Here is a 24,295-nt window from a genome sequence, read left to right as displayed (position 1 = left end):
GTGTTTTACAGCAATCCAATAGTGTCTCTGACTAACTGATTATGTTTATTAAAAACACATCAGTCACTTTTCTCCAAATGGTAACTCCTACACCGAGTTATCAATAATAGTTTATAAGCAATGTAAATTAGAGTCTGGTTAGCTTCCTACTGATCTTTATTTTATTATTTTAGTTCAACATAGCTGAAAGCACGTTTGCTTCCAGAAGAAATGTTTGATACACATTCGCTCAACATGCACCTGTTGTTTAGTGTTAATTTCTCCTGTGCTCTACATTAAGTCATTAGCTCATGCCAGAAATTTTAAATATAACGATCATTTAAAAGGATTGTCCCACTCTAGTTGGCTTACTTAAATCAGCTATGATGCCAAGATAGGTCTTGATTCAGTTTTCCCCAAAGAAGTTTGATTGGTGTCTGCTTTAAAAGAGATCCAAAGCACTAGTCTATGGTGCTCGGAGCCATCCCCAATTCCCTATAATAATTAGAGTTGCCTCTGGGCAATTCACATTTATCCCATCAGTGGAAGGTTTGTAATGGAGCCTACCTCTCCTTTGTAAGGCACAAGAAGTACACATTAGTCATTGTGTGTGTGTGTGTAGCATTAGCCACCGGCTATCACCGCAAACCACCATCACATAAATCAAAACTATAAGCCTGGCAATTTAAATGAAGGAAGATGTTTTGCACCTGCACAGCTCCTGGGTCTTGGAGACCAGTGAGATCTTCTGCTTCTGCTATGATCTTGGAGCCGGGGCGGGGGGGAGTCTGAAGCTGCCACCTCCATACCAGCAAGAACTACATAGTGAAGGAAATAATATTGATTAGTTGCTTTAAGTTTATTATTCATTTTGTTGTGCTTCTTTTTTTCGAGAAATGGCCACAAATGTGAACTGTGTAGTAACAAAAGGAACAATACAAGAAACATAATTTAAAAAAAAATAATATCATAGACATGAATAAGATATCCTACAATTTCAGAAGGCATCCTAAAAATGCACAGAATCCTTGAAAAATGCACACAAAATGAGTTGTGCTTCCCCAAATGATAACAAACAGGGCCTCCTCTACTGGCTTCTAGCTGTGGATAGGTTGTTATTGGCAGAGGCAGTCTCTAGCCACACACCATGCATTTAAAGCTCATTACTTTCCCCAAATAATACTGGGGACTGTGTTGTGCCCCTCAGAGAGCTACAATTCCCAGCACCCTTCACTAACTATGGTTGTCAGGATCCTTTGGGGGAAGCCATGTGCTTTAAATGTATGCCAGGATTGTGACCTGAGTCCCAAGTTGTTGCCAGGAGTTTCGGCAGTGTGCCGCAAGTCAAATGCAAAGCATAAGATTATACCACCCTCTAAAGGAGGAGTGGGGAGGCTTCCCTCCTCTCCCCTGTTGCCATATCCCCACAGCGCCCCAGTGCCCAGTGCATGGATCATCACAAATGCAAGGGGATTTCCTCTCTCACCTCTCTCCCCCCCACACATCCCATGCCATCTCGAAATCTGCAATGAGAAAGACAGCTATGTCTTGCCAGAGGTCTGAACTGACCACTTGCAGAAGGCTCCCTCCCACTTTGACTTCCTTTCTCTACCCACTTTAGATGCCCGTCCCATTCTTCCCACCTTGCCCTCCCTCCAAGCTCCTCTCTCCATCTGCATGGAATTAAGCGAAAGGGTACATATTTTCCATCCCTGTTATATGGTGCCAAGGAGTCTTAAGGAGAGATTCCCAGCAGCTGGGCTTTGACAGCTTCCCTCTTGTATCAACAACAATCTTTTCCCACTGCAACCATGGCAAACTGAGGCTGGGCTGCAGTGCCAGCATGCCTGAGCACTCAACTACCCCCCAAAAGACCAAGCCCTATCCGTTGGGCCCTATTCATTGATTTATATATACATGTATCCTGCTCTTCTAGTGTCTATATACTTACTTAGAGTGGCTTGCAATAATTTTAAATTACTTAGTCAATTACCTTTCGTAAGCCACCTTGGGACTAACTTTAAATAAAGATTTGCATTATTTGAGGGCCTTCCTAAAGCTATTCAGGCTTGCAGCTGTGAAGATGTATGTTAATGCATAACTCTCGATAGATAGCTATTACTATTTCCTCCTACATTTTTGTACTGGGAATTGTTTCTTTATACATATGTGTGGGGAACAACCTGCTGAGACCAGTATTCAGCCTGGGTGGGCTGCAGGTGGGTGGGAAAAATGGTGCAAGATGCCAGACTCTACCTGATGGCTCTTAAGTCTCAAAGCAAGTCAAGGGGGGAAGAAGAAGAAGAAGGAGGAGGAGGAGGAGGAGGAGGAGAAAAGACTTGGAAGAAGGTGTCAGTGGCATACTGAGGGAAGATAAAGGAAGTGGTGGGTTAACTCCTTCCTCCATGGTAAGCAGGTCTTCTGTGTGGGAAGTGGAAAAGTGACTGCAATCTGTGTGCCTGGTGGTCTTCATTTTATTGGCAGGGAGCAGCTGCTCTACACTTTGAGTGTCTGGACACCTGGGACTGCAAAAACGTGTTGCAAGTTTCATGCTGCATTGTGAAAAGGTTGAAATAAGTGTAATATACTTTTGAGTAAGAATCAGTGCTGAAAACCTTGCAACTGAATATAAATTTTATAGCACATTCCAGAATACCTGGTGTGTGTATTTCTGTGCTCTTATACTCTGTCTCTCTGTATATCTATAATTATATCTCTCTATATATTACTCTGTGTTTACCTTTATACCACACTGCTGTACTGCAAATTTATGTGTAGGCATGCACTCATGCATATAATATATACATTTTCTTCTGTTTTCATTTTTCAAGTTTGGGAATGAACTTCTTATATATTTCTGTTTGCCAGGAGTAATGTCCCTGCGTTTTAAGACAAGAAAGAAATGTAGAGGTTATTCAGAACAGAATTAACTTGCTTAGGTTGCCATGTATTTTACTAAAGCTTTAATGAGCCATTTTGCACGTTTTAAATGTTGTGACTGCAATTATTCTCACTGCTTCATCTACTCTCCAAAGGACTTTTGTAATTTCAGTATGGAACCACTTTTGACAGGTCATTTTAACTTATTTAGCTATGGAGGCTTCAAGTCTGAATTTTGTATTACTTAAATATGTTCTCAATGAATGTCAGCATGTTAGACATTTGCACGTGATATTTAGCTCCTGCACAGAATGAAAGGATCTTGCACCAGGCTATGGATGACACCCTTCTCTGTGAATATTGGGCAACTTACAATTTTATTGGCCGTTGCCCAGATCCTTCTGTAGCATATTATGCATAGAAAAATGAATAGATATCACAAATCATTTGCTGTGTAGTGTTTTATTAACAAGTTCATCACTTTGCAAACCTTAAGGTGTTTACTGTGGAGTTGTCCCATAAGCTTTCATGAAGAAATTCTTATCAAGATCAGTATGGTTATAAGTTACCATTGATCAGGTCCTAGTACTCAGCAGATGTGTTTAAATGTATCAGTGAAATTGGAACAACCCCATTTCCTAACTATCCCAAAAAGCCCATACAAAACTTGCATGGTATACAAATGAGAGGATTTCTCCCTGCACTAAAATAAATATATGGCACAAGAATGCAAGAGAATCGTGACTGGCTCTTTTACTGTTCCTTAAAAAGTCTAAAATTCTGAAATATTTATTCAGTCATATCCCATCTGCTTGCTGCACTCAACTTCCAGGCTGTGAACTTATATTGAACTAAATGACCAACAATACAGTTGAAGCAATCACCCTGAAAATAAGTTGGAAATGCACTTCCTCTCTTTAAATAGCTATAAAATACACAGATTGTCTTCTCCTTTCTTTAGTTATCAGGATTTATTTGTTCTCTTGCTTCTAATATCCACTGAAGATATTTTCTGCCAGTATTAACTTCTTGGATCAATAATTTTTGATGGCAATCTTGAGGGAAGTTGGTGTCTGGCAGCTATCATAGCACTGTAGTCTCTTGTTGAAAAGCAGTTACCACAAACAAAATTGGCTCTATCTTTGGGAGTGATGTTCACAAAACTGCACATATTTTATAGTACAATTATCTAGGGTGGCTGTCATGCCCTCTCTGTTTAGAAAAATAGGGTCACAGCTTGAACAATCCAGTTTTATGAGTTGGAGCGAGAGGCAATAAGTTTTCACATACAGTTTACATCAGGGATGCAGAACCTGTGACCCTCCAGTTGTTACTGGACTACAACTCCCATAATTCCTGACCTTTGACTATGCTGGCTGGCCATAGTGGGAGCTGGGGTCCAACAACCTCTGAAGGGGCACAGGCTTCCCATCCTTGCTTTATATTTTCTGAAAGAGTGCGGAACTGCTCATATACTCAGATATACTGTACAGTGTGTGATCTACCATCCACATCTTGTGCTTGACACTGCCAACTAGGCCACAAATTAAAACATCAGGCCTGATGCTTGCCAGTCATCCCCCTTATACCCCCACAAGTAAGAAGCAGGATCCTGAAGTTTGCCCTCCTTCCATATATTAAATTTGTGAGGTGGGGGGGGGGGAGTAGGCTGTTTGCCATGACCCTTCCAACCCTTGGATCCAGCAAGTGTTAAAATATAAGCCAGGCTAGCTTCCTGATGAGGTGATTGCCTGGGTGATGGGCCATTAAGGGGAACAAACTGTTTCTATTGTATTTGCTAAAGGTGCTTATTAGCTTGTGTTTTTCAGTACTTAACTTTGAAGATCTTAGGCTACAATCCTAACCCTACTTAAATGGGAGCAAGACCCATTGAATTCAATAGGACTTACTTCTGAGTAGATATGGTTATGATTGTGTTTTTCATTATTTGCTACTCCATATGGTGTTAAAATGCATCAGGAAAAAATGCTCAAAGTAGAATGCTTGCTTCAGTTACAGTTTTGTGTATCATTATTTGTTTTCTCTTCATTGTAACAGATGGGGTGCTCAGCTACACCAAGCACTTAAACAGTGGATTTGTCACAGGCTAATCTAGATTTTATTTTGCTTTTCTTGTAGAGTGCAGATATGAGTCCTGCAAGCAGTACCAACTCACTTCCTGTCAGCCCACTTACTGAAGAACCGTTGCCATTCAAGGTAAATAGCTTTCATCACAGAGTCAATGATACTTGCAGTATTTGACTTAAACAGGTGCATGCTTCCAAGTACCCTGGCTATAATTGCATGTTTGCAAAAATCATGAGGAGTTCACTGATATACAGAATGGCAGAGGATATGCTGGAAGCAGACTTGCGCTCTTGGTGAGACATTAATGTTAGGCAAAACTTTAAGCACTGTTTTACCAAGACTCCAGGAAATACCCTTTTGTTTCCTTGCATAAATAAACAACAACAATATCAATTTCCTTATGTTTGCCTTTACTCAGTATGTATCGGCATCTTTTAAAACTCCTGTCTGCCTGCTCAGCAAGCAGATGTGTGTGTATGGCTGTTGTGGTGGGGCATCTACCCTTCTCTACATCCGGAGAGGAAGCTGCTTCTCTTATCTACTAGAATAGCTGCACCTTGTAAAACTTTTGTGTGAGCAGAGACATCCTAATCAAAAACCTTTATTCTTCCTGATCAGCCAAACAGCCCTGGGTTATATCTCCACTTTGTCAATAGGGCATGTTAGGTGAACATGGCATAATGCATGGCCCACAATTATTATTTTATGACATCTGCTGAAGCCATCATACTATCCCAAAGTACTTCTGTCACCCTGATGACATTTCTCTCTTTTCCCTCTGGCACCAGGGTTGCTGGCTGCAGATGGGGATTGCAAGTGGTTCAAGTCAAGTACTAACCTTATACACCACAGTCCTCTTCATTTATTATTATTTATTTATTCCTTACATTTATATGCCACCTTTATCCTCCAAGGATTTCAAGGTGGTGTACACAGTTCTCCTCCTCCCCATTTCAGCCTCACAACAACCTTGAGAGGTAGGTCAGGCTAAGAGAGAATGACTGGTCCCACTTCATGAATGAGTGAGGATTCAAACCCTGCTCTCTCAGGTCCTAGCTCAACACTCTAACCATTATGCCCTGAAGAGTCACTCCTGTGCCATTGCCTGCTCTATCACTCCAGGTTCTGGATAACTTGGTGGTGACCGACTAGACTAGAGAATCTGTGGTCCTCCAGATGGCGTTGGACTACAGCTTTCATCTTCCCTGACAATTGCTCATGTTGACAAGCACCAATAGGAGTTGAAGTACAACAACATCCAGGGAGCCACAGATTCCCCATCCCAGTACTAAGCCATCCCTTTGAGAATTCGACACTGATTCTTCTGGATGACTGCTTTTTTATACCTTCAATTTTAGGGTACTTGTTACCTTTCCAGGCACTGGGGCATGGACCTTACCCCCTGAACCTAGGTACCTGACAGGCACATAGTATGCATGTATATACAACCTAGGTTTCCCTTATCCCTCCATTCTTCCATCATGGAACTCAAGGTGGCATGCCTTCTGTATGTTCGTTTAGCTTCATCTCGACTATGGTCCTCCAGTCAATGTCACAAATTTATATAAAGAGTGACTTTATATAAAGAATAACTTATGAGAAGGTGTGATTTGTTGGCATCTGCTCGTTTGAAGAAGACTGAGAAGACAGGTGACAACTGTGTGTAGGCATACAGAGACACATTGTTGTATGCCCATTTTAAAAAATAGCAGGATATTAAAAATAAAACCAGGGGTGCATTTGTTTTGGCTTTTGAAGGAAAGACTTCCATCTTTCCTGTGGAACTCATGTAAGCATTGAGGTCAGGCTCAGGGGAGATTCATGTGCAACTCCCAGCCAGCACCGTTGAGGGGAAATAAAAGTAATATAAAATGCAACCGTTTCTGTTATTGCTTGCAGACTTGCTCCAGGAGAGAGCAACATGGTTTCAGCAGTAACGTGAGTGAGTGATTTCATATGCAAAACCCCTTTCCAAATACTGTCAGTCTATAATAGTGGTTTGTGATGACAGGGAATATATTACTCTGGCCAATTTGATAGTCGTACTTCCCAACTTCCCGTGAAGTGAGCAGTAATGTTTAGATGTTTAATTTGATTTGTTTTGGGTGGTTCTGCTTGTCACTTAACAACAGGGTAGAAGAATTGGGCCTCTGTGGAATAGTAAACTATGGTTTACTTTTGAATTTGAAATAAGTTTTAGCTGTCTCTTTGGAATATCAGTTCTGACCTAAGAAGAAGGGGGTGCCCTTTCAATGTGTTTGCTGTACAAACGTGGGTGGCACTGTGGTCTAAACCACTGAGCTTTTTGGGCTTGACCATCGTAAGGTCAGCAGTTTGAAACCACATGATGGGATGAGCTCCTGTTCCTCTGTCCCAGCTCCTGCCAACCTAGCAGTTCGAAAGCACACCAGCGTGAGTAGATAAATAGGTACTGCTGTGGCGGGAAGGTAGTGTCTCTATGTGCCCTGGCTTCCATCACAGTGTACTGTTGCATCAGAAGCAGTTAGTCATGCCAGCCACATGACCCAGAAAAGCTAACTGCAGACAAACACTGGCTTCCTCGGTCTGAAAGTGGAGATGAGCGGCATAGTCGAATTCAGCTAGACTTAACTAGACTTACCTTTACCTTTACCTTTACCTGTACAAACTAACCTCATCACAGATGACCTGGCTTTCTAATAAAGCTTATATGGACAGGCAGTATGGGATTCATAGAGCATGTGAATTCTGGGACATCATATCTGAAATCCAAGCAGAGAGAAGTAAGTGTGTGTGTGTGTGTTTGTTTTACTCTTCCTTTCATACATTACCAGTACTTGTTTTTTTCCTTACAAGAAAACCTGTTCAAACTTTTTACAGCATATTGATTAAGTTTTGGTAGGAACCTGATACATTGCTTTATGGGCCGGGTCTGTCCCACCTCAGCAGTTCCTGGCATACATTGTGGGGCGAGTCTATCAGCAGATAAATGGCCTTTCCCTCTCTAAAAGAAGAAAGGTACAGATGGCATTAGGAGGTGGGTTAAATAGCTTGCTCCTGATATAAAACGTACAGAGCAAATGTGCGGTTGAGGCATAGAGGGACAAAGGTCAGCTTTCATATCTATGAATAGCACTAATGCTGTTGCTCTTGCACATTAGGCCTGAGGACTCAATCACAGGAAATTTGGAATTAAAATCACCACTGTGCCTCCTACTGTGCCATTTCCTCAGCAGCTCATAACATCCTCAGTGTTGCTGCATACCCAGCTGCCATCTATAGGGGGTCCTTCAGGCTTTTTATGTGGCATTGTTTTTGACACTCAGTCTGAGAATTAAAAAAATAAAATGATATGACAGCAGTTTGGGGAGCACTCAGAGGCGGCTCCATCCCTAGCTCAGTGCAAGAGGTGCCAGCTGGGCTAAAATTTTATTGAATGAATTAACAGAGCATTTTTCTGTGACTTCAGGTGGTAGTAAAAAATAGAAAACAGGATGGTGAGGGGGCATGTCATGGTGTACATAATTAGCAGCAGCAGCAAATAGAGACAGAAGACTCGGCCTCACACTTACCCTTATTGAGGCGAGACAATAAGAACTGTACACAGTACTTCAAATGCAGTTGCACCATAGATTTGTGTAGCATCAATGTGATATTGGCAGTTATATTTCCAATTCCTTTCTTAATGACCCTAGCATGGAATTTGCCTTTTTCACAGTCACCACACACTAGGTTGACTTCTTCATCAAGCTAGCAAGGTCTCACTCCAGGTCTATCAATATTATATATGCGCATACACAGTAAGTTATTTGACTACAAAGAAAACACAAGCCAGATTCTGATGTTGGTTTTTCAGAGATTACAGTGGCCAAGGCTGGTTTGGTACTTCAGTGAATATTAGCTTTATTTACCAAATTGATATTGAAATTGACAAAGCTTGTTCTGATTTGGGGGAATTGGTAATTCTTTCCAGTTTTTGCTAAGTTTAGTTACTCTGTTCTCGCCTCAGTATTTGACTGTGCTGATGCTAATCCCCCAAATGAGAAACAACACAATTAATAAAAGGAGATAATCCTAAGAAAAAGTATGGAAGTCTGCTGATAAAGCTCTCTTTCATCAAAGAGATCCCCACTAGATTCTGTCTTTGTGGCGGTTGTAGCCAGGTTAACAGCTTCAAATAGCAAATTATGAAAAGAATAATCTAGCAGCCAGGATCACTTGTAGTAGTGGGCCACATTATCCATTTGGAAAGAATCTTTCCCATCAAAAGGGAAAGAATCCATAATAAGTTTGTTGGTTTGAGAAATGTTTACCCATGTTTCCACTAAAATAGCCTCAATGAGGATTTCTGATCAAATAAAAACTGTCTAGATAAGGAAACTGTAAACTGGGGTAAATATTATGTTACCCATTAGGTTTCAGAAAGAAAGAATACTTAACATTAATGAGCTTTATGTGCCATTGAAATCAGTAGATTTAAAGTGTATAGTTGAATGCTAAATTCAGCCTTACCAACATCGTGCCTTCCTGCTATTTTGGGTGACAAATCCCATCAGTCCCAGTTAACACCTTGGAGTTGTAGTCCCAGACAGCAGGAGGGTACCAGGTTGCAGATGGCTAGCTTAAGAAAATGAAGTGATTTCAGTCGAATTTAGTTGTGGATAATTTTTTTTTATTGATTTCATCCTACATCAGCTAAAGGTCTGTCTTATCAGTGCATTCTGCGAATGTACAAAAACAATGCAGTGCATTCTTGGTACATTAATTTCAGACAGAAAGCATAATATTAAACTTGTTTTTCTGTTTTAGGTGATTACAGTGTTACAACACCACACATACACATGATTTTTCCTGAACAAGGTATTACAATAAATGAAAGGCACACATAAAGTCAGGAGAGTATGCATAATTTCTCCGGTAATCAATAAAAGTAGACCAATTTTCTTTCTTTCTTTTAAAAAATATACTTTTTGTTCTCTTTCTTTGCCTTCAATATAATTAGTAAGTTTTGACATCACCGTCAAGCAGTTTATTTTCCCATTCAGAAGCCGACAGAAAATTGTTTCCAGCATCTAGCATAACAGACTGTGGCTGTAACAGCCATGTATGATATCATCTCCTAATATAGTATGCAGTGTTCTTAGCATCCATCAAGAGAAAAAAATTTAGGAACTGAACTCAATTTCTCCTTCATTATTCCCCCCTCCCCGGTATATGCATTGTTTTTTCCTGGTGGTGGTGGTGGTGGTGTCTTAGTAGTGCCAAAGATCCACCATAACTCTTTTCTCTCTCTCTCTCTCTCTCTATCTCTCTCTCTCTCTCTCACACACACACACACACACACACAGAGAGAGAGAGAGAGGAGACACACCCACACCCACACCCTACACACCTTTCCAGAATGCATTCCTATGGTCCCCAGGAGTATGTCATAGAAGCCATAGGATTAAAAAAAAATTAAAAATTGAGGAGGGAACTCTCCCTCTGAAGGTATGGGGTGGAGTCTGACCTCACAAGTCTCATACCTGAAGCTATGACAAGGTCCACTGTTGGTGCTTCCCTGTCCCAGGAACTTTGGCATAACTTACAAACATAAAAACAAAATGGTTCCTAAAAATATACATAGCATCGTGTGAAGAAGGCCGAGCACTCTGGGGGAGGCGACCGTTGAAGCTGCGATGTGTGATGCACACCAGGCCCCTCCTGACCCATTTCCAACATAAATGGAGGGGGCCGAAGGAGCATTGACCCACCTGCCTGCCAGTGTGACCTCAGCAGGGCTTTGTATTTGGTAGTTTGGCTGCATTTGATTCTCCATTTCCTGACTCAGTTGGATTGTTCAGCCCATGTTCTAGGCACTAAGATCTGTGGGTATAATATACTACCTGTGCACAACTTTAGGACAGGTCTCCCTGAAGTTGATATATAAAATGAAAAAGTTACATTCCTTCTGTATGCATTCTCAGATGTCCTGAAGTTTGAAGAAATGTGGGTTTGGTTGGTCTTGTTTTGGCTTTGTTGAGTGTTCAAGACTATTTCTTAAGAAGGATGTGGGAGAAAGGGGCAGAAATGTAATTCCACTTTAAGTCATGTCAAAAACTCTGCATTAGAACTTTGGTATTTTAGAACATACAGGAATTAGTAAAATGAAGATCAGCATGCATGTGGCAGTAGGTGGGCAGGAGACAAAGGACCCATAACAGAGGTAGCATACTAAGAGATAAGAACCAAATATTGTTTCTGCCTGCCTGCTTCTGATTTATGAACTTCCAGCATATTATGGTTAATACACATTTGGCTTTCCTCAATCCCAGTTTCATCATCAATCGTTATTCTGTGCTTGCCTTTCCAGTCTGGATTGGGAATCATCAGTAGCTTTATTGTTTTCTTTTGCCATCCCTGCTGTATGAGGATGAATGCAAGATTTGTTTGCAAAAAAAAATAAAAAAAAATGAAAAAGGTAATTTGTTATCATGACAAGACAAACAGAATTATCTTTCCATAAATTAAAATGAAATTATTATTGGATTTTATCTCTTTATAAAGCAGTCTGTGCCTCTCATTCAGAGAGGTCCTTGGAGTAAATGGGAATTAATTGGAAAAAAATTACTGAATATTATGAAGCTGTCACTTCAGCTTTCTAGATCAGCACTGCAGATATTAGAGATGCTGGGTGCATACGAACCATGCAGATGATTTCAGCATATAAATGTTGAGGCGGGAAGTTGATTAGCATCCATATTTATTTACTCTGCAAGGGCCTGCCACTCTTTTGCCTTGAAGATCATGCTTTCTTGAGGTTTTGCTGTGTCCTTGCATAGAAATGAAGCACTATTATCCTGCTTTTAAAAACAAACTAGTGCACTAACAGGTTGGTTATTCAACATGGATATTGATTATTTTTTTTAAGCATAGATAGTTTAGATTTAAATGCTTTTAGATGTTTTGATTGTTTTCTCTCTTGTGTGTTTGCCGCCCTGGGCACCTTCAGGACGAAGGGTAGGGATATAGATTTAATAGTAAATAAAAAACAAATGAGATGCTTCTTAGAAAATTAGGAGTAAAAACAGCCATGAATAGTAGGCTGATGAGCCCTGGGGATGTGAAGAATGAAATGGCAACATTGATTCTTGCTGGTTCCTGAGAATTCTGGGTGCTTGCTTCTCCAGGAACAGCAGTGAGAGAGGGAAAGGGGTGTGCAGCTGGAAAATAGGACCAAATGATGTCAGCTAGTAAGCTCTGGGATGCTGAGCAGTCAGTCGGCTTCCTGTGATGGAGTGTGCCCATACTGGTTCTGGCCCCATGAAGCTAAAAGTGAGGCTTCCCTTGTGCAAAAGCAGCTGGGACTAGTGGGCAGAGGAACCCCAAGAACAGGGAAAGGAAAAATGGTAACATCTGCCCTGTGAGAAGGGGCATCGTTTCCAAGAATAATTGACTTCAGCCAGTGAGCCATGGAGCAGTGACAGCAAGGCTTCCTTCCTGTTTTATCCCCACAGATGATTGACTATTGCTTCCTGATGTGAGAGAGGGCGGAAACTGGAGGACAGGTTTACGTGTGTGGCAGGCCAGAAGTGGTATAATCGCCTTATTCGCACAAGAGCTTGCCTGAGTGAGGGACAGGGAGTTGATGTGGAATCTAGTAAGCTGAATGGGAGAGGTCACTTGGGCCTCTAGTGGCAGAGATGGATCAAGGCATAATGGGAGGTTAAACAGATTAATGCATTTTTTCAGCTCTGGTACAAGGTAGGTTGAATAAACTTCCTGAAGGCTAGAAGGAGGAACAGCTTGCTTTATGGTTATATGAGAGCGATGCAACTCTGCAATAAGTAGCGAGCATGGGGCTATGTCTGTGACCAAAATTAAGTTACCTATTATCCTATATATGTTGTTGGACAACAACCTTCAACTTTCCCGACCTTTGGATATGCTTATTGGGCTGCTGTTAGTTCCAGTCCAACAATACCTGGAGGGCACCACATTGGCAACTCCTCCTAGGAACAGGTGAATTGGCATACTGTTGGATTTTTACTTTTATAAAAGATGGATCTGATGTATCATCTCTATGCCAGCTCCATCTTATAATCAGTCTCCCTCCATCCTGAAGATAACGGAGCTTTCAGCAGACTGACAGCTTATATTATGGGTAACATGATGTTTTAGTTCTACTTAATTTCATGCATATGAGGAATCATGACTGGCTGACAGCTTCAATGAATCCAGAAAGCACTGCCTTAAGTGACGTTTTGCATAAGGAAAAAAAAAGGAATAATAAAGTTGATTATAGGCAAGCAGAACTAATGAATGTAAAATGGAGACGAGAAGAACCAACCATCTCCTCTCTGATTCTGATATTGTGGCTGGTTTTTTTGTGTTTTTTTTGTTTTTGTTTTTTAATTTTGCCTACCTAACCTACTCACATTTTGGAATAGTAATATCTAAAGGGGCCATAAGATAAAATATAAACTATTGTTTTCCTGAGTATGCTGTTGGTGTTAATGTTGGAAATTACTGACTTGCTACAGAAATTTTGCCTAAACTTTTAAATACCGTATTTTTCGCCCTATAGGGCACACCTAGTTTATTTTTTGAGGGGGGAATAAAGAAACAAAAATATTTTTTCACCAGGCGGGGCTGGGGTGGGGGAAGCCCGAGCTTCCCCCGACCCCAGCCCCCAGAACAGGCTGCTATCCACAAGCCTAGGGAGCCTGGCAGGATTTCCCGCCGGGCTCCCCAGGCTTGCGGATATCTGCCCGAAGCCCAGGGTGCGCTGCTCAGCGTGCCCCAGGCTTCGGGATGCAGGCTGCTATCCACAAGCCTAGGGAGCCCAGTGGGAACTCCCGCGGGCTCCCCAGGCTTGCGGATAGCAGCCTGAAGCCTGGAGAGCGAGAGGGGTCGGTGCGCACTGACCCCTCTCGCTCTCCAGGCTTCAGTGAAAGCCTGCATTCACCCCATAGGACGCACACACATTCCCCCTTCATTTTTGGAGGGGGAAAAGTGTGTCCTATAGGGCAAAAAATACGGTAATTTAGGGGTCTCTTCTGACACAAAACTTTGGATAAATTTTGAAGGGAGGCATCCTTTATTATTATTAGTAGTAGTAGTAGTAGTAGTAGTAATAGTTGTTGTAGTATTCAGCTAATTTCTACTCAGAGGAGAGTCATTGAAATAATGGCCATGGCTAACTTAGGTCCATCAATTTCACTGAACCTACTCTGAGTAAATCTTAGTTGAATACAACTCTGTAATACAACTGTCTAATGAAAACTTACCCAAGCAGTGCACAATATAAGAATCTAAAAGCAAAAATTAAAATAAACTTTAGAAATCTCCTCCCCCCCTTTTTTTTTAAGCTACCAAATGCAAAGCAAAATGTTTTTATCTGCCTTTAGAATCAAAGCAGAGACATCAGTTCATCTTCCCTCTGGGAAACATCCAGGTATCATCTTTGAGTCTAGAGATTCCTAAAAACAGCAAAGTGTGTGCTGGTTTTACTTTTCTAGTTTATGGGTGGAAAGGGGACAACACCATGCTATTGCGCTAATGATTTGAAAGAGCAAACTAAGCCACTTGCTTCCATTAGGAAAGGTGGCTTTTGTTCCACACCAAAACCCGTTGGGAATATCACCATTGCCCATTTTCACCATGAGAGTACTCCACGGAAAGCTTTTGTCTGTGAATAAGAGAAGGAGTAAAGGAGTAAATTATTGCTATATCAATTCTCTGAGGGTGCTATTATCTGGAACAAGGGAGCTCTGTGGCATTCTTTTGTACTGAGTTCTCAGGAGAGAGGAAACAGACTGTTCTAAGCTAGCCACTGGCACCCCTGGAAACCCTTTTTTCCAGGTATCAAGGGAGATTTGTCATCAAGCCCCCTAGAGCCTTCCCATTGCCTCAAGGGTTTGTATACTTCTGGCAGCTTTCCAGCAACTATTCTGAGGGCTTCTCTCTCTCTCTCTCTCTCTCTCTCTCTCTCTCTCTCTCTCTCTCTCTCTGTGTGTGTGCGCGCTTCACATTTACAGTTTCAACATGGTTGCTGCTCTTACTAGCAGCTACATAAATCGGCCTTTGAATAAAAATCTGCTGTATTCTGTACAATAATATCCATTGCAGTTGGGTTTTTTTAAGGTTAAAAAAGCAAGAGAAGAAATTGGTTGTTAAAATATATATTTGAGGTGTGGAAGGTTGCTTATAAGTTTCTACCTGTATGCATGCTAATGCAGGGACTTTATACTGGTAGCAAAGCAGTCCTACAGCAGGTGAGGGGGAGAGAAGAGAATATGAGGTGTAGGAACTGCAAAATCTATAGCCCTGCCAATCTCAACCAGTCACAGCAGATTTGTGCTGTGTGGGTGTATGGAGGGAAAACAAGTACTCCAACTTCAGTATTGACATAGTGCAACCCAACCACCCCCAACAGCAGGAGGGTTTTGGATCTGACATATCCAAGGAGTCCACTGATCCATTCTGGGATGCCCCCTCTTCATGATTGCCACCTATGGTGACAAGGTCAGTGGAGGTTTCCACACCGGCAAGGCAAAGCTTGTGAGAGTGGACTTCCCTCTTTGCAGGGAGAGAAGGAGATCTGTTATATACTCTGGTCCCTGGTATGCTGTTCTGTGGACCACTAAGAAGATTGCTCTGTCAGCACTGATGGAATAATCTCTGTTCTCTTCCATCTGTGCACTTAGGGTTTTCCTGATCTTGCAGAGATTTAAGGAGGGGTGCACAGTGGGAGGAGCAGGGCCAGCCGAAGACATTTTGGCACATGAGGAGAACCACAAAACAGTGCCTTCCTCCTCACCAGGAAGAAGGGGGGAGTAAAGAGTGACACCAAGAACAATGGGGAATAATGATCAACATTGGGACCCGCTTCCCCCGTGGATCCTGCCACCTGAGCCCATTGCCTCACCTTGCTCCATGAGCAGAGTGGCCCTGGGGATTGGAGGCGGGGAAGCCCCATTGTGCCAATTCCTGCTAGCACAGCTACCCAGCCCCTTGAGTTTTGTGTAAATTAGTGTGTAATAAATGTCCTCTTGCAGGGCCAACATGAACAAAAGCTTTCCCAGTGATTATGATGTTAGGAACAGTTCTCTATGGTGGTTGTATTGCATAAGGATACCTGTGGGGTTTTCGATCATACTGTCTGGTTCAGAGACTCTTGATTTCATATTTGATGCAACAAAAACTAAATCAATTCCCATCTAGCAATGTAATCACTCTGTTATGGGAAGGGTGACTGCATACCCTCTGCCATTTAGTGGACCTAAGAAATAAGCTGCCTATCAGGTTCTCCTCTAAAACATGAAAGCTGCTCCTCAATTAATGGGAGGGTAGTGCAGATCTGGAATTCTTTTCATGAACTTCACGCTGCCTTTTGAACTGTGTACATTTTAGATGTGCTGCCTTATGTAAATTAATATGTTTATCATAAAATAGAAGAGGCTAAAATAGGTCAAATGTGTGCGTGGATATGTTGCATTTGTTTACATGAAACAAAGTAAAGTACCAAAGAACCCTACTTCAGGTCACTGTTCTGGCAAGAGCAAAATGCGCACACAGCCCAGTCCTCAGTGACCTAAATCTCACTAGAAGGTATTCCCCAGGGTTTCTTGAAATACACATACCCTCCACAACACTTCATCTGTCACAGTCTAAAAAATGTTGCTACTGCCCTCATGTTTTAGATTCATTATTCCATTTTTTAAAAAGAGGGTGGATAAGTCCCTTTTGATAAATGGTGTTGACTAGATTAACTTGGTGATCTTTGTGATACTTTCTGTGTGCATTGTTGTGTGATCCTGTGAAGTCATGACATCTATCAGTCTTCAGAATCACTGCAACTGTTAGGCAGTTAATACATGAATGGAAGGTTCATTTCCTGCACTTATTATCTATGTCAAACAGGGAGTAGCAGTTGCAATAATCCTGTCATCTTCATCAGCCATTGATGATTTTATCTTAAGGATGGGAGTTTTGAGGATCATTCAAATGGGATTAAGAGCTTCCCTGCTGGTTTCAGGAAGATGTCTAGTCCAAGTGCATTAAAACAGCAGCAGAATTATTTAAACAGATTTTGACGTCACATTTAATAGTCTTCCCAAAGTAATTAGATAGTTATGACATTATGCATCTGTCAGGCCAATGCATGGCAATGGCTGCCGAAGGAAGGAAGCTCCTATGGGACAAGATAAATATTTGATGAACAACATGACCACCTTTATTTTCACTAGTAAAATCAATCTGCTTCAATCTTCATATGCTTGCCACTGCAGGCAGTTTTGAAACATGCTAGTATTTATTTTAATTGATATTTAAACTACTGTGTGAATAGGTCTTCAAAATGTAATAATGTGTGTGTGTGTGTGTGTGTGTGTACAATTTTTCTATCATATATTCTGCGCCATTATGGAGGGCAATAACATTTATTTAAGTTATTTATATCCTAGCTTTTAGGGTACAAACATTCAGAGGACAGGTTACAACAACCAAAAGGGACAATATGTGCTAAAACCCCTATCATTTTTGTTGTGATGAGTGAGTTCAACGGCTTAGCAAGTGACATAAGAGGCCAATGAGAAACCTCGTTTCTGGTCAGGCTGCTTAGTCCTGGCAATATGAAACCTCGTTTCTGGTCAGGCTGCTTAGTCTCTACAACTATTCTCTTGAGTAAAGACCAAACTGCTATCATGACTGTCCATACCTGCCATACTTACAGTACATTATGGTTCACCAACTCACCTGCTTGTCATTAGAAAGGAGCTGTGACTCATACTTTGCATGCAAAAGTTCCCAGTTTCAAGCTCTGCATCTCCCAGTAGGGCTGGCAGAGGTCCCTGTTGGAAATCCTGGAGAGCTGCTGCCAGTCAGTGCAGACAGTACTAAGTTAGATGGACGAATGGTCTGACTCAGTATAAAGCAGCTTCTTGTAATTATTAAGCCTGCCCAGCTTAGCCTCCTCATACCCATTTCTCTGGTGATGGCAGCACATAGCATTGACCAGCTTGCACACAGAGGTCCCTCCAGACCACAAGCATGGTCATATGAACTTTTTAGGGTACTGCTTAGGTTTTAATACAATATTTGTATACCCGTGACATGGTAAAGAGCTGCCATTATCTTCATTTCTTCATATACCTAGTTCATAGTAGGTGATGTACACAAAGTGGTGACTGGTGCTCATTGGGCTTAGTAGGGAGGCCAATGGAACCAATAATAGGCAGAGCCAACTAATTCAGATTTTGTGCCCATCTTTCCCCCTGCTGAGTTCTACAAGGGCAGCAGTGAGACTGAGGAGGAGGACTACCAGTGCCACCCCCTCAAATGGTTGTAAGAAAAAAGGCAGGCAGGTGGAGGCTGGCTGAGGGCAAGGCCTCATTTGTCCTAATATACCAGCCTCCACTTTGAACACAGATTAAAACAACAGGGGGGTACTCCAGCAGGTTTGTGATGTAATAAAGCATGGAATAAAAAGGAAACAAACATGGAGAAAAGCATCAGGCTCCTAGTCCTCTTAATGAGAAAACTCAAGGCAATGGGTTTTTAAGAAGAAAGGATAGAGCCATTCCCTTTCACCACTTTATGAAGTAAGAGAACACATCAAATTCCCATTTATATCACACTCTTTTTGTATATTGGTCTAACACTGTACCTAACACTTATTTTTGCTTCAGGGGTTACTTAAAGGGTCAAAATAAATACAGATATTACACTGTAACTGTGAGATTCCTCTTGCTGATATTGATTCCTGCCACGAAAGCTACAGTTTCAGGTTAAGGAGGATCAAATCTCTGGGTTTATCACATAATGATTGCCTGGCTATTGTGTTTATCTTGACAGAATCCCTGAATGCCCAGAGAACCACACTAAGAAAATCCATGTAGAATACACTATATAGTTTTTCACATCTAGTTTTCTTGCTTGTAGTGTTTTATTTGTTCATTTCAGAACATTTGTCTATATGAGCAAAAGCTCAGCGTGCTTTTAGACCAATTTCACTGAAATTTTTATTTATTTTGACTGGGATCGGTAAGATTTCAGACTTTTCTATTTGAACAGTAGATCTCTGTGCCACATTACTCAATTTGAAAGGCCTGACCCCAAAACTAAAGAACAAACATTATGGCTGTGCTATGCTATGCTAATCTCCATCTAGATTTAATGTTGAATCTCTGTGTTGTATCAAATCGAAGGAAAGTTTTGTTATACTTCATGCCATTTTCATCTCAATATGCACACATTCTTCCAGTAACTTATAGTGACTCATTTGCCATTCCATCGATACTGAAATAGGTACAATATAAAGTTATAAAACATTTATGAATTCTAACTACTTGGAGCCAGTGCAGTGAAGCTCGTAAGAAAGAGTAATTCATCTTCTTTGTCTTTGGAGGATGAGCTGTTTTAAGGATCATGTCGAATTCAATAGACGTTGCCTGCATAATAAGACTGCACTATGATGAGTTGGATGAGTGCCCTATCAGTTGACTGTAAGCTGCCCTGTTTTGCCAAGTGCCTTACCTTCTCATCTGGATCTAAAGAAGATAACATAGCTGTAATCATAGCATTCTCCAGAGGAGCAGAAAGCCACACAAGGATCTGATAGCTAAAAATGAAACCTCATCACCATTGTCCATCTGCCTAACATGGTTAGACACAGTACAAAAATTAAAAATAAAGACAAAGACAAGATACCATAGTGAAGGAAGCAAAGGGGGAAGGTGGTTCAACTGGGAAAAATAAAGTAAAGGTTGAAAGATGTGCATAAAGGGGCACTCAAATGAAAATATAGGAGTTAGGTGTCATCTCAAAACAGGGGTCCAGCTACAGCAAAAACAGAGATGACTGTGGAGTCATTTTTAGTAAAGAATCTTAAGATGGAGATGGGTGGAAACTATTGAAGTAAATGGTAGAAAGGCATAATATGTTGTGAACAAGTAAAAGAAAGATTTCAGACAAGCAGCAGCATTTCACAGGAACGTAGGAATAAGTTAGACTATTGATCCACCAAGTTCAATATTTGTCAACGCACACGGACAGCAGACAGAGGACTTTCACAACCCTACCTAGAGATGCCCTCAGTTGAACCTGAGACCTTATGCATGCAGAACAATTGTTCTAACCACTAAATGGCAACTCTTCCCTTTGATATGGGACATAGAACAATTCTATTTCTTTTACTGAGCAGTATGTTACCCTGCTTATACAGTATGCCTCTGATTACCAAATACTGAAGACAAATTACTATCACTACAAAGTCTCTTGCTTGTGAGGTTCTACCTGTTCTGCATGGTGTTGCACTCCCCCTAACTGAGTGGGCACACTGTTTGGGGGCACTATTATCATGAGGCAGAAGAGGCCTTGGTGGCATAGGATGCCTTCCCTCAGCTTTAGCTGGTTACCCAGCTACAACCTTCTCTGGACAGGAATAGCCTAGCTTCTGTTTATGCTCTTAACCTCTAGGCCAGATTCCTGCAATGTGTTATACGTAGGACTGCAGCTAGTGCAAAATTCATCAGGTACGTTGCTAACTGGGACCAGGACATCTGAACATACTGTACTGATGCTGGCCTGACTTCAATGGCTGTTGATTGGGTTCTGAACTCAGTTCAATTCAGTACAGTGGTACCTCGGGTTACATACGCTTCAGGTTACATACGCTTCAGGTTACAGTCTCCTCTAACCCAGAAATAGTACCTCAGGTTAAGAACTTTGCTTCAGGATGAGAACAGAAATCGCACGATGGCGACGCGGCGCGGGAGGCCCCATTAGCTAAAGTGGTGCTTCAGGTTAAGAACAGTTTCAGGTTAAGAACGGACCTCCGGAACGAATTAAGTACGTAACCAGAGGTACCACTGTATGCTGGTTTTAACCTATAACTTAGCGACTGCATCTCCCCACATGAATCTACCCAGACCCTGCATTCATCACCAGAGGCCTCCCAAAAGAGGTATAGAGGGTGGAAACATAATAACAGTTTTTTTGCAGCGGTGTTTCCATAATAGTAGAATTATCTTTTTGGAGAGATGTGCCTGAATCCATCATTATAAACGTTTAGGCACCAAATGAAGTTGTTCCTATTTACCAAGACATTTAGTTTTTAATTGGGATCATATGGTATGATGATGCCCTAGCCTGTTGTAGAGTTCATTTTTAAGTAGAGTAGGGTAGGAGCCATTATTTTATTTTCATTTTGCAGGATGAGCACATTTAGTAAATAATGTTGCTTATTCTTTTGCTGTTGCTTTAAACTGTTGCATTTGTATGTTTCTGACAATTGTAAGTCACTTTGATACATTTTATGTTGTTTGTGATAACTTTATATAAATGATGGTGTTTACCTGTAGCTTATTTTATTGCCAAACCAAAAACAAAAACAGTTTTGTTACCAGGGGTTTTTCTTTAATGCCTCCTTCCCTTATTTTAGCTCATGGTTGCTAGGCTGTTGCCTCTTCAGCCCTCTGAAACTTTTTCATTGTGGTATCTCTTTCTCTGATTCTCCTTTTCAAGTACAGAATTCAATGATTCAGCATGCTCTAAAGAAGACCTTTCTATTTTTTTGTGTGGGCGATTGTTTGCAACTCTGAAGGTGGGGTATGGGAAGCACATTCACACATTTTTTGCAGAGCTTCCGGTTACTAATTAACATTTTCATTAGAATATTTGAGTCATGGATGATTTGCATTAGGATTTATTATCTGACCTGCTAAACCTTCAGAAGCTATTACTGTCAGCATGTGCCATAATTACAGGAAGAGCCGTCTCTGTGCCATATCAACACCTCTGCTGTACTAAATCTTTTCCTTTAGAATCATTGCTGCCCATTTCATCCCAGAATTATTAGATCTGATAAATTATTTTATGTCAGATGCTGCCATGTCCATCTTTTTTAATACTATCCTTGCTCCGTAATATGTGCCTTTAGCCATACAGACTAATGAACGGTTCCTCGTATCGTCTGATTACTACTCTAATGTTTTCCAGGCATGCTTGTCGATGAGCTTGGCATATGAAGCAATTTCCTTCAGTAATAAAACTAATTAAAGTAGGCAGTCATCCACACAACACTCTTTAATGAATGATAATGAGCTCATTAATCCAGCCGCTCTTGCTCACAAGTCCACTAGCTGGACCTCTTCAAAGGTCTGTCTGTAGAGAACTCTAGGCCTGAAAAAAGGGCAGTTACCTCAGGGGGATTTTTTTTTAAAAAAAGAAAATCACATTTATTGTGGGTCTTATCGGTTAAAATTAGAAAGCATTGAGACACACTGTGTCTTAAATGATATATTTAAAAATTAAGTGTAAGGTGATGTATGCTGGCTCAAATAACTAAGAAAGAGAAGTAATAAGCTGATTTTTGTTGGTAGCAATAAAACATCGTAGCACTTGATAGAAATATTAACAGTGTGTGCCATTTTGTTGGCTGCAAATATTGAGGTGTGTAGAATAAGTAAAATATGTCTTTGTTTGCCCCAACTAGTTGTTTAAACTTGCCTTTTGTAAATTAACCTTCAATCTTACACTTTCAGCACAAAAATAAATAAGATTTATGGAACAGGTTCCTGCTTTAGCTCTTGTTTATCAGGAGGACAGAGGTAAACTCTGGGCTTCAGTCTCTTGATTAAATTACAGTTTGGCACACATTATTGGAGAATGAATAAGCAACAAATCAACTTAGGAACTAAATATTGGGTGTCTGCATGTTTGAAATCTATTGTTCTGTTCAATGGTTCTATGCACCCTAATCAGCCCATCCTTGTTGGTTATGTAACACTCTCCTGACACAATCCAATGTATGATGTGCTTTTTCAGTTGCCACTTATTCAACATGCTTTAGATTAAGACATACTGGCCCAGTCCAGATGCACAATTCCTGGCTTGCTAAAGATACTTTAGCAGTCAGAAATGAGTGACAGTATCATATTGTCCCTCCTTGCCTCTCATCTTACTCAAGAATGTGGTGGAGGTCCATTTGATACCTTGGAGGAGGCAGTTGACATGCACTGTCATCTTCAGGTCTGGTTGTAATCAGATGGCGGCTGGCTGGAGACAGACTGACGTTGGTAGGGCAGTGGTCCACACACCCTAATCAGCCAGCTTCCATTGACTAGTGCAATGATGTTTACCCCAAAATAAGTCCCATTGCATTTGATTGCAGGTAGGTGAGTTTAGCTATGGCGGGTGGTGCTACAATCTAAACCACAGAGCCTAGGGCTTGCCGATCAGAAGGTCGGCAGTTCGAATCTCCGCAATGGGGTGAGCTCCCCGTTGCTCAGACCCTGCTCCTGCCAACCTAGCAGTTCAAAAGCATGCCAAAAATGCAGGTAGATAAATAGGTACCGCTCCGGTGGGAAGGTAAATGGTGTTTCTGTGCGCTGCTCTGGTTTCGGTGTTCTGTTGCGCCAGAAGTGGCTTAGTCATGCTGGCCACATGCCGCAGAAAAACTGTCTGCGGAGAAACACCGACTCCCTCGGCCTGTAAAGCAAGATGAGCTCCCCAACCCCAGAGTTTTCTGTGACTGGACTGGACTGGACTTAACTGTCAGGGGTCCTTTAACTTTACCTTTTTCGGTGAGTTTAGGATTGCAGCCTCAGTGTTAACAGAAACAGAAACTGACACTGGGCTTGTTTTACAGCAGACACATCCAACAGGTAGATCACTGGCTCCCCCAGCTCAACAACTTTGGCTCACCTAATAAAAGCTCAACATTTTCTCCCTGCACCCCCCTCCCCAAAACGGGGGTCAACAACCTTGACCTTAACCCCCAAAAAAGGGGTAGATCACAGTCACTTGGGAGTTGGCCACCCATGTTTTACAGTTAAGATGGATTCAAAGTTAAGGAACATAATCACATTTCTGTCTCAATAAATTATTACCTCTCCTTCCAACGGAAAGGTTTTTAAATATTGTATCATTGTAAAAGTCTTCACTCAGATTCTAGTGAGATGATAGATATAGATAGATATACATATAGATGATATAGATATAGATATAGATATAGATATAGATATAGATAGATACACACACAAAAATGATTGTGCATAGCAGCTTTTAAAATCCAAATATATTAATTTTCTCTTCTCCTTTTTAAATATAGCTTTTTAAATTCACATATTTTATGGTGTAATCATCTTCTTAATGACTGTGTAAGAATTACATTGTCTACATTTATCCAAAATCGGTGATATTTAAAGATTGATAGAGCTGTACAAAACGTAACAGTGAAGTATTACTTTAGCTTAACAGAAGTATAATTCCCAATGAAAAATACATCTCAATGTAAGGTCAGGATGTAATTGGAGTGCAGTTTGTGAAGTGTTGTGCACTGGAAAATGTGGTCTCACCAGGTATTGTTATTATTCTCTAAGCTAAT

General features: G+C 41.1%; 1 protein-coding gene across 6 annotated transcripts in view; it reads left to right on the top strand.

Moving 5' to 3' along the window:
* The window catches only part of CCSER1 (coiled-coil serine rich protein 1), a 715,014-nt gene that overhangs the window by 346,560 nt on the left and 344,159 nt on the right, over positions 1 to 24,295 (top strand). For all 6 annotated transcript variants that reach the window (XM_081876745.1, XM_081876744.1, XM_081876746.1 and 3 more), the window contains one exon: positions 4,999 to 5,076. In XM_081876745.1, coding sequence (XP_081732871.1) covers positions 4,999 to 5,076 — 78 coding nt within the window. The remainder of the gene's footprint in view (positions 1 to 4,998; positions 5,077 to 24,295) is intronic.

Source organism: Podarcis erhardii (genome assembly GCF_964252035.2).
Source record: "Podarcis erhardii genome assembly, chromosome: 9".
Classification (NCBI taxonomy): domain Eukaryota; kingdom Metazoa; phylum Chordata; class Lepidosauria; order Squamata; family Lacertidae; genus Podarcis; species Podarcis erhardii.
Note: the sequence above shows the minus strand (reverse complement) of the source record. Positions and strands in the feature narration are given on the sequence as shown.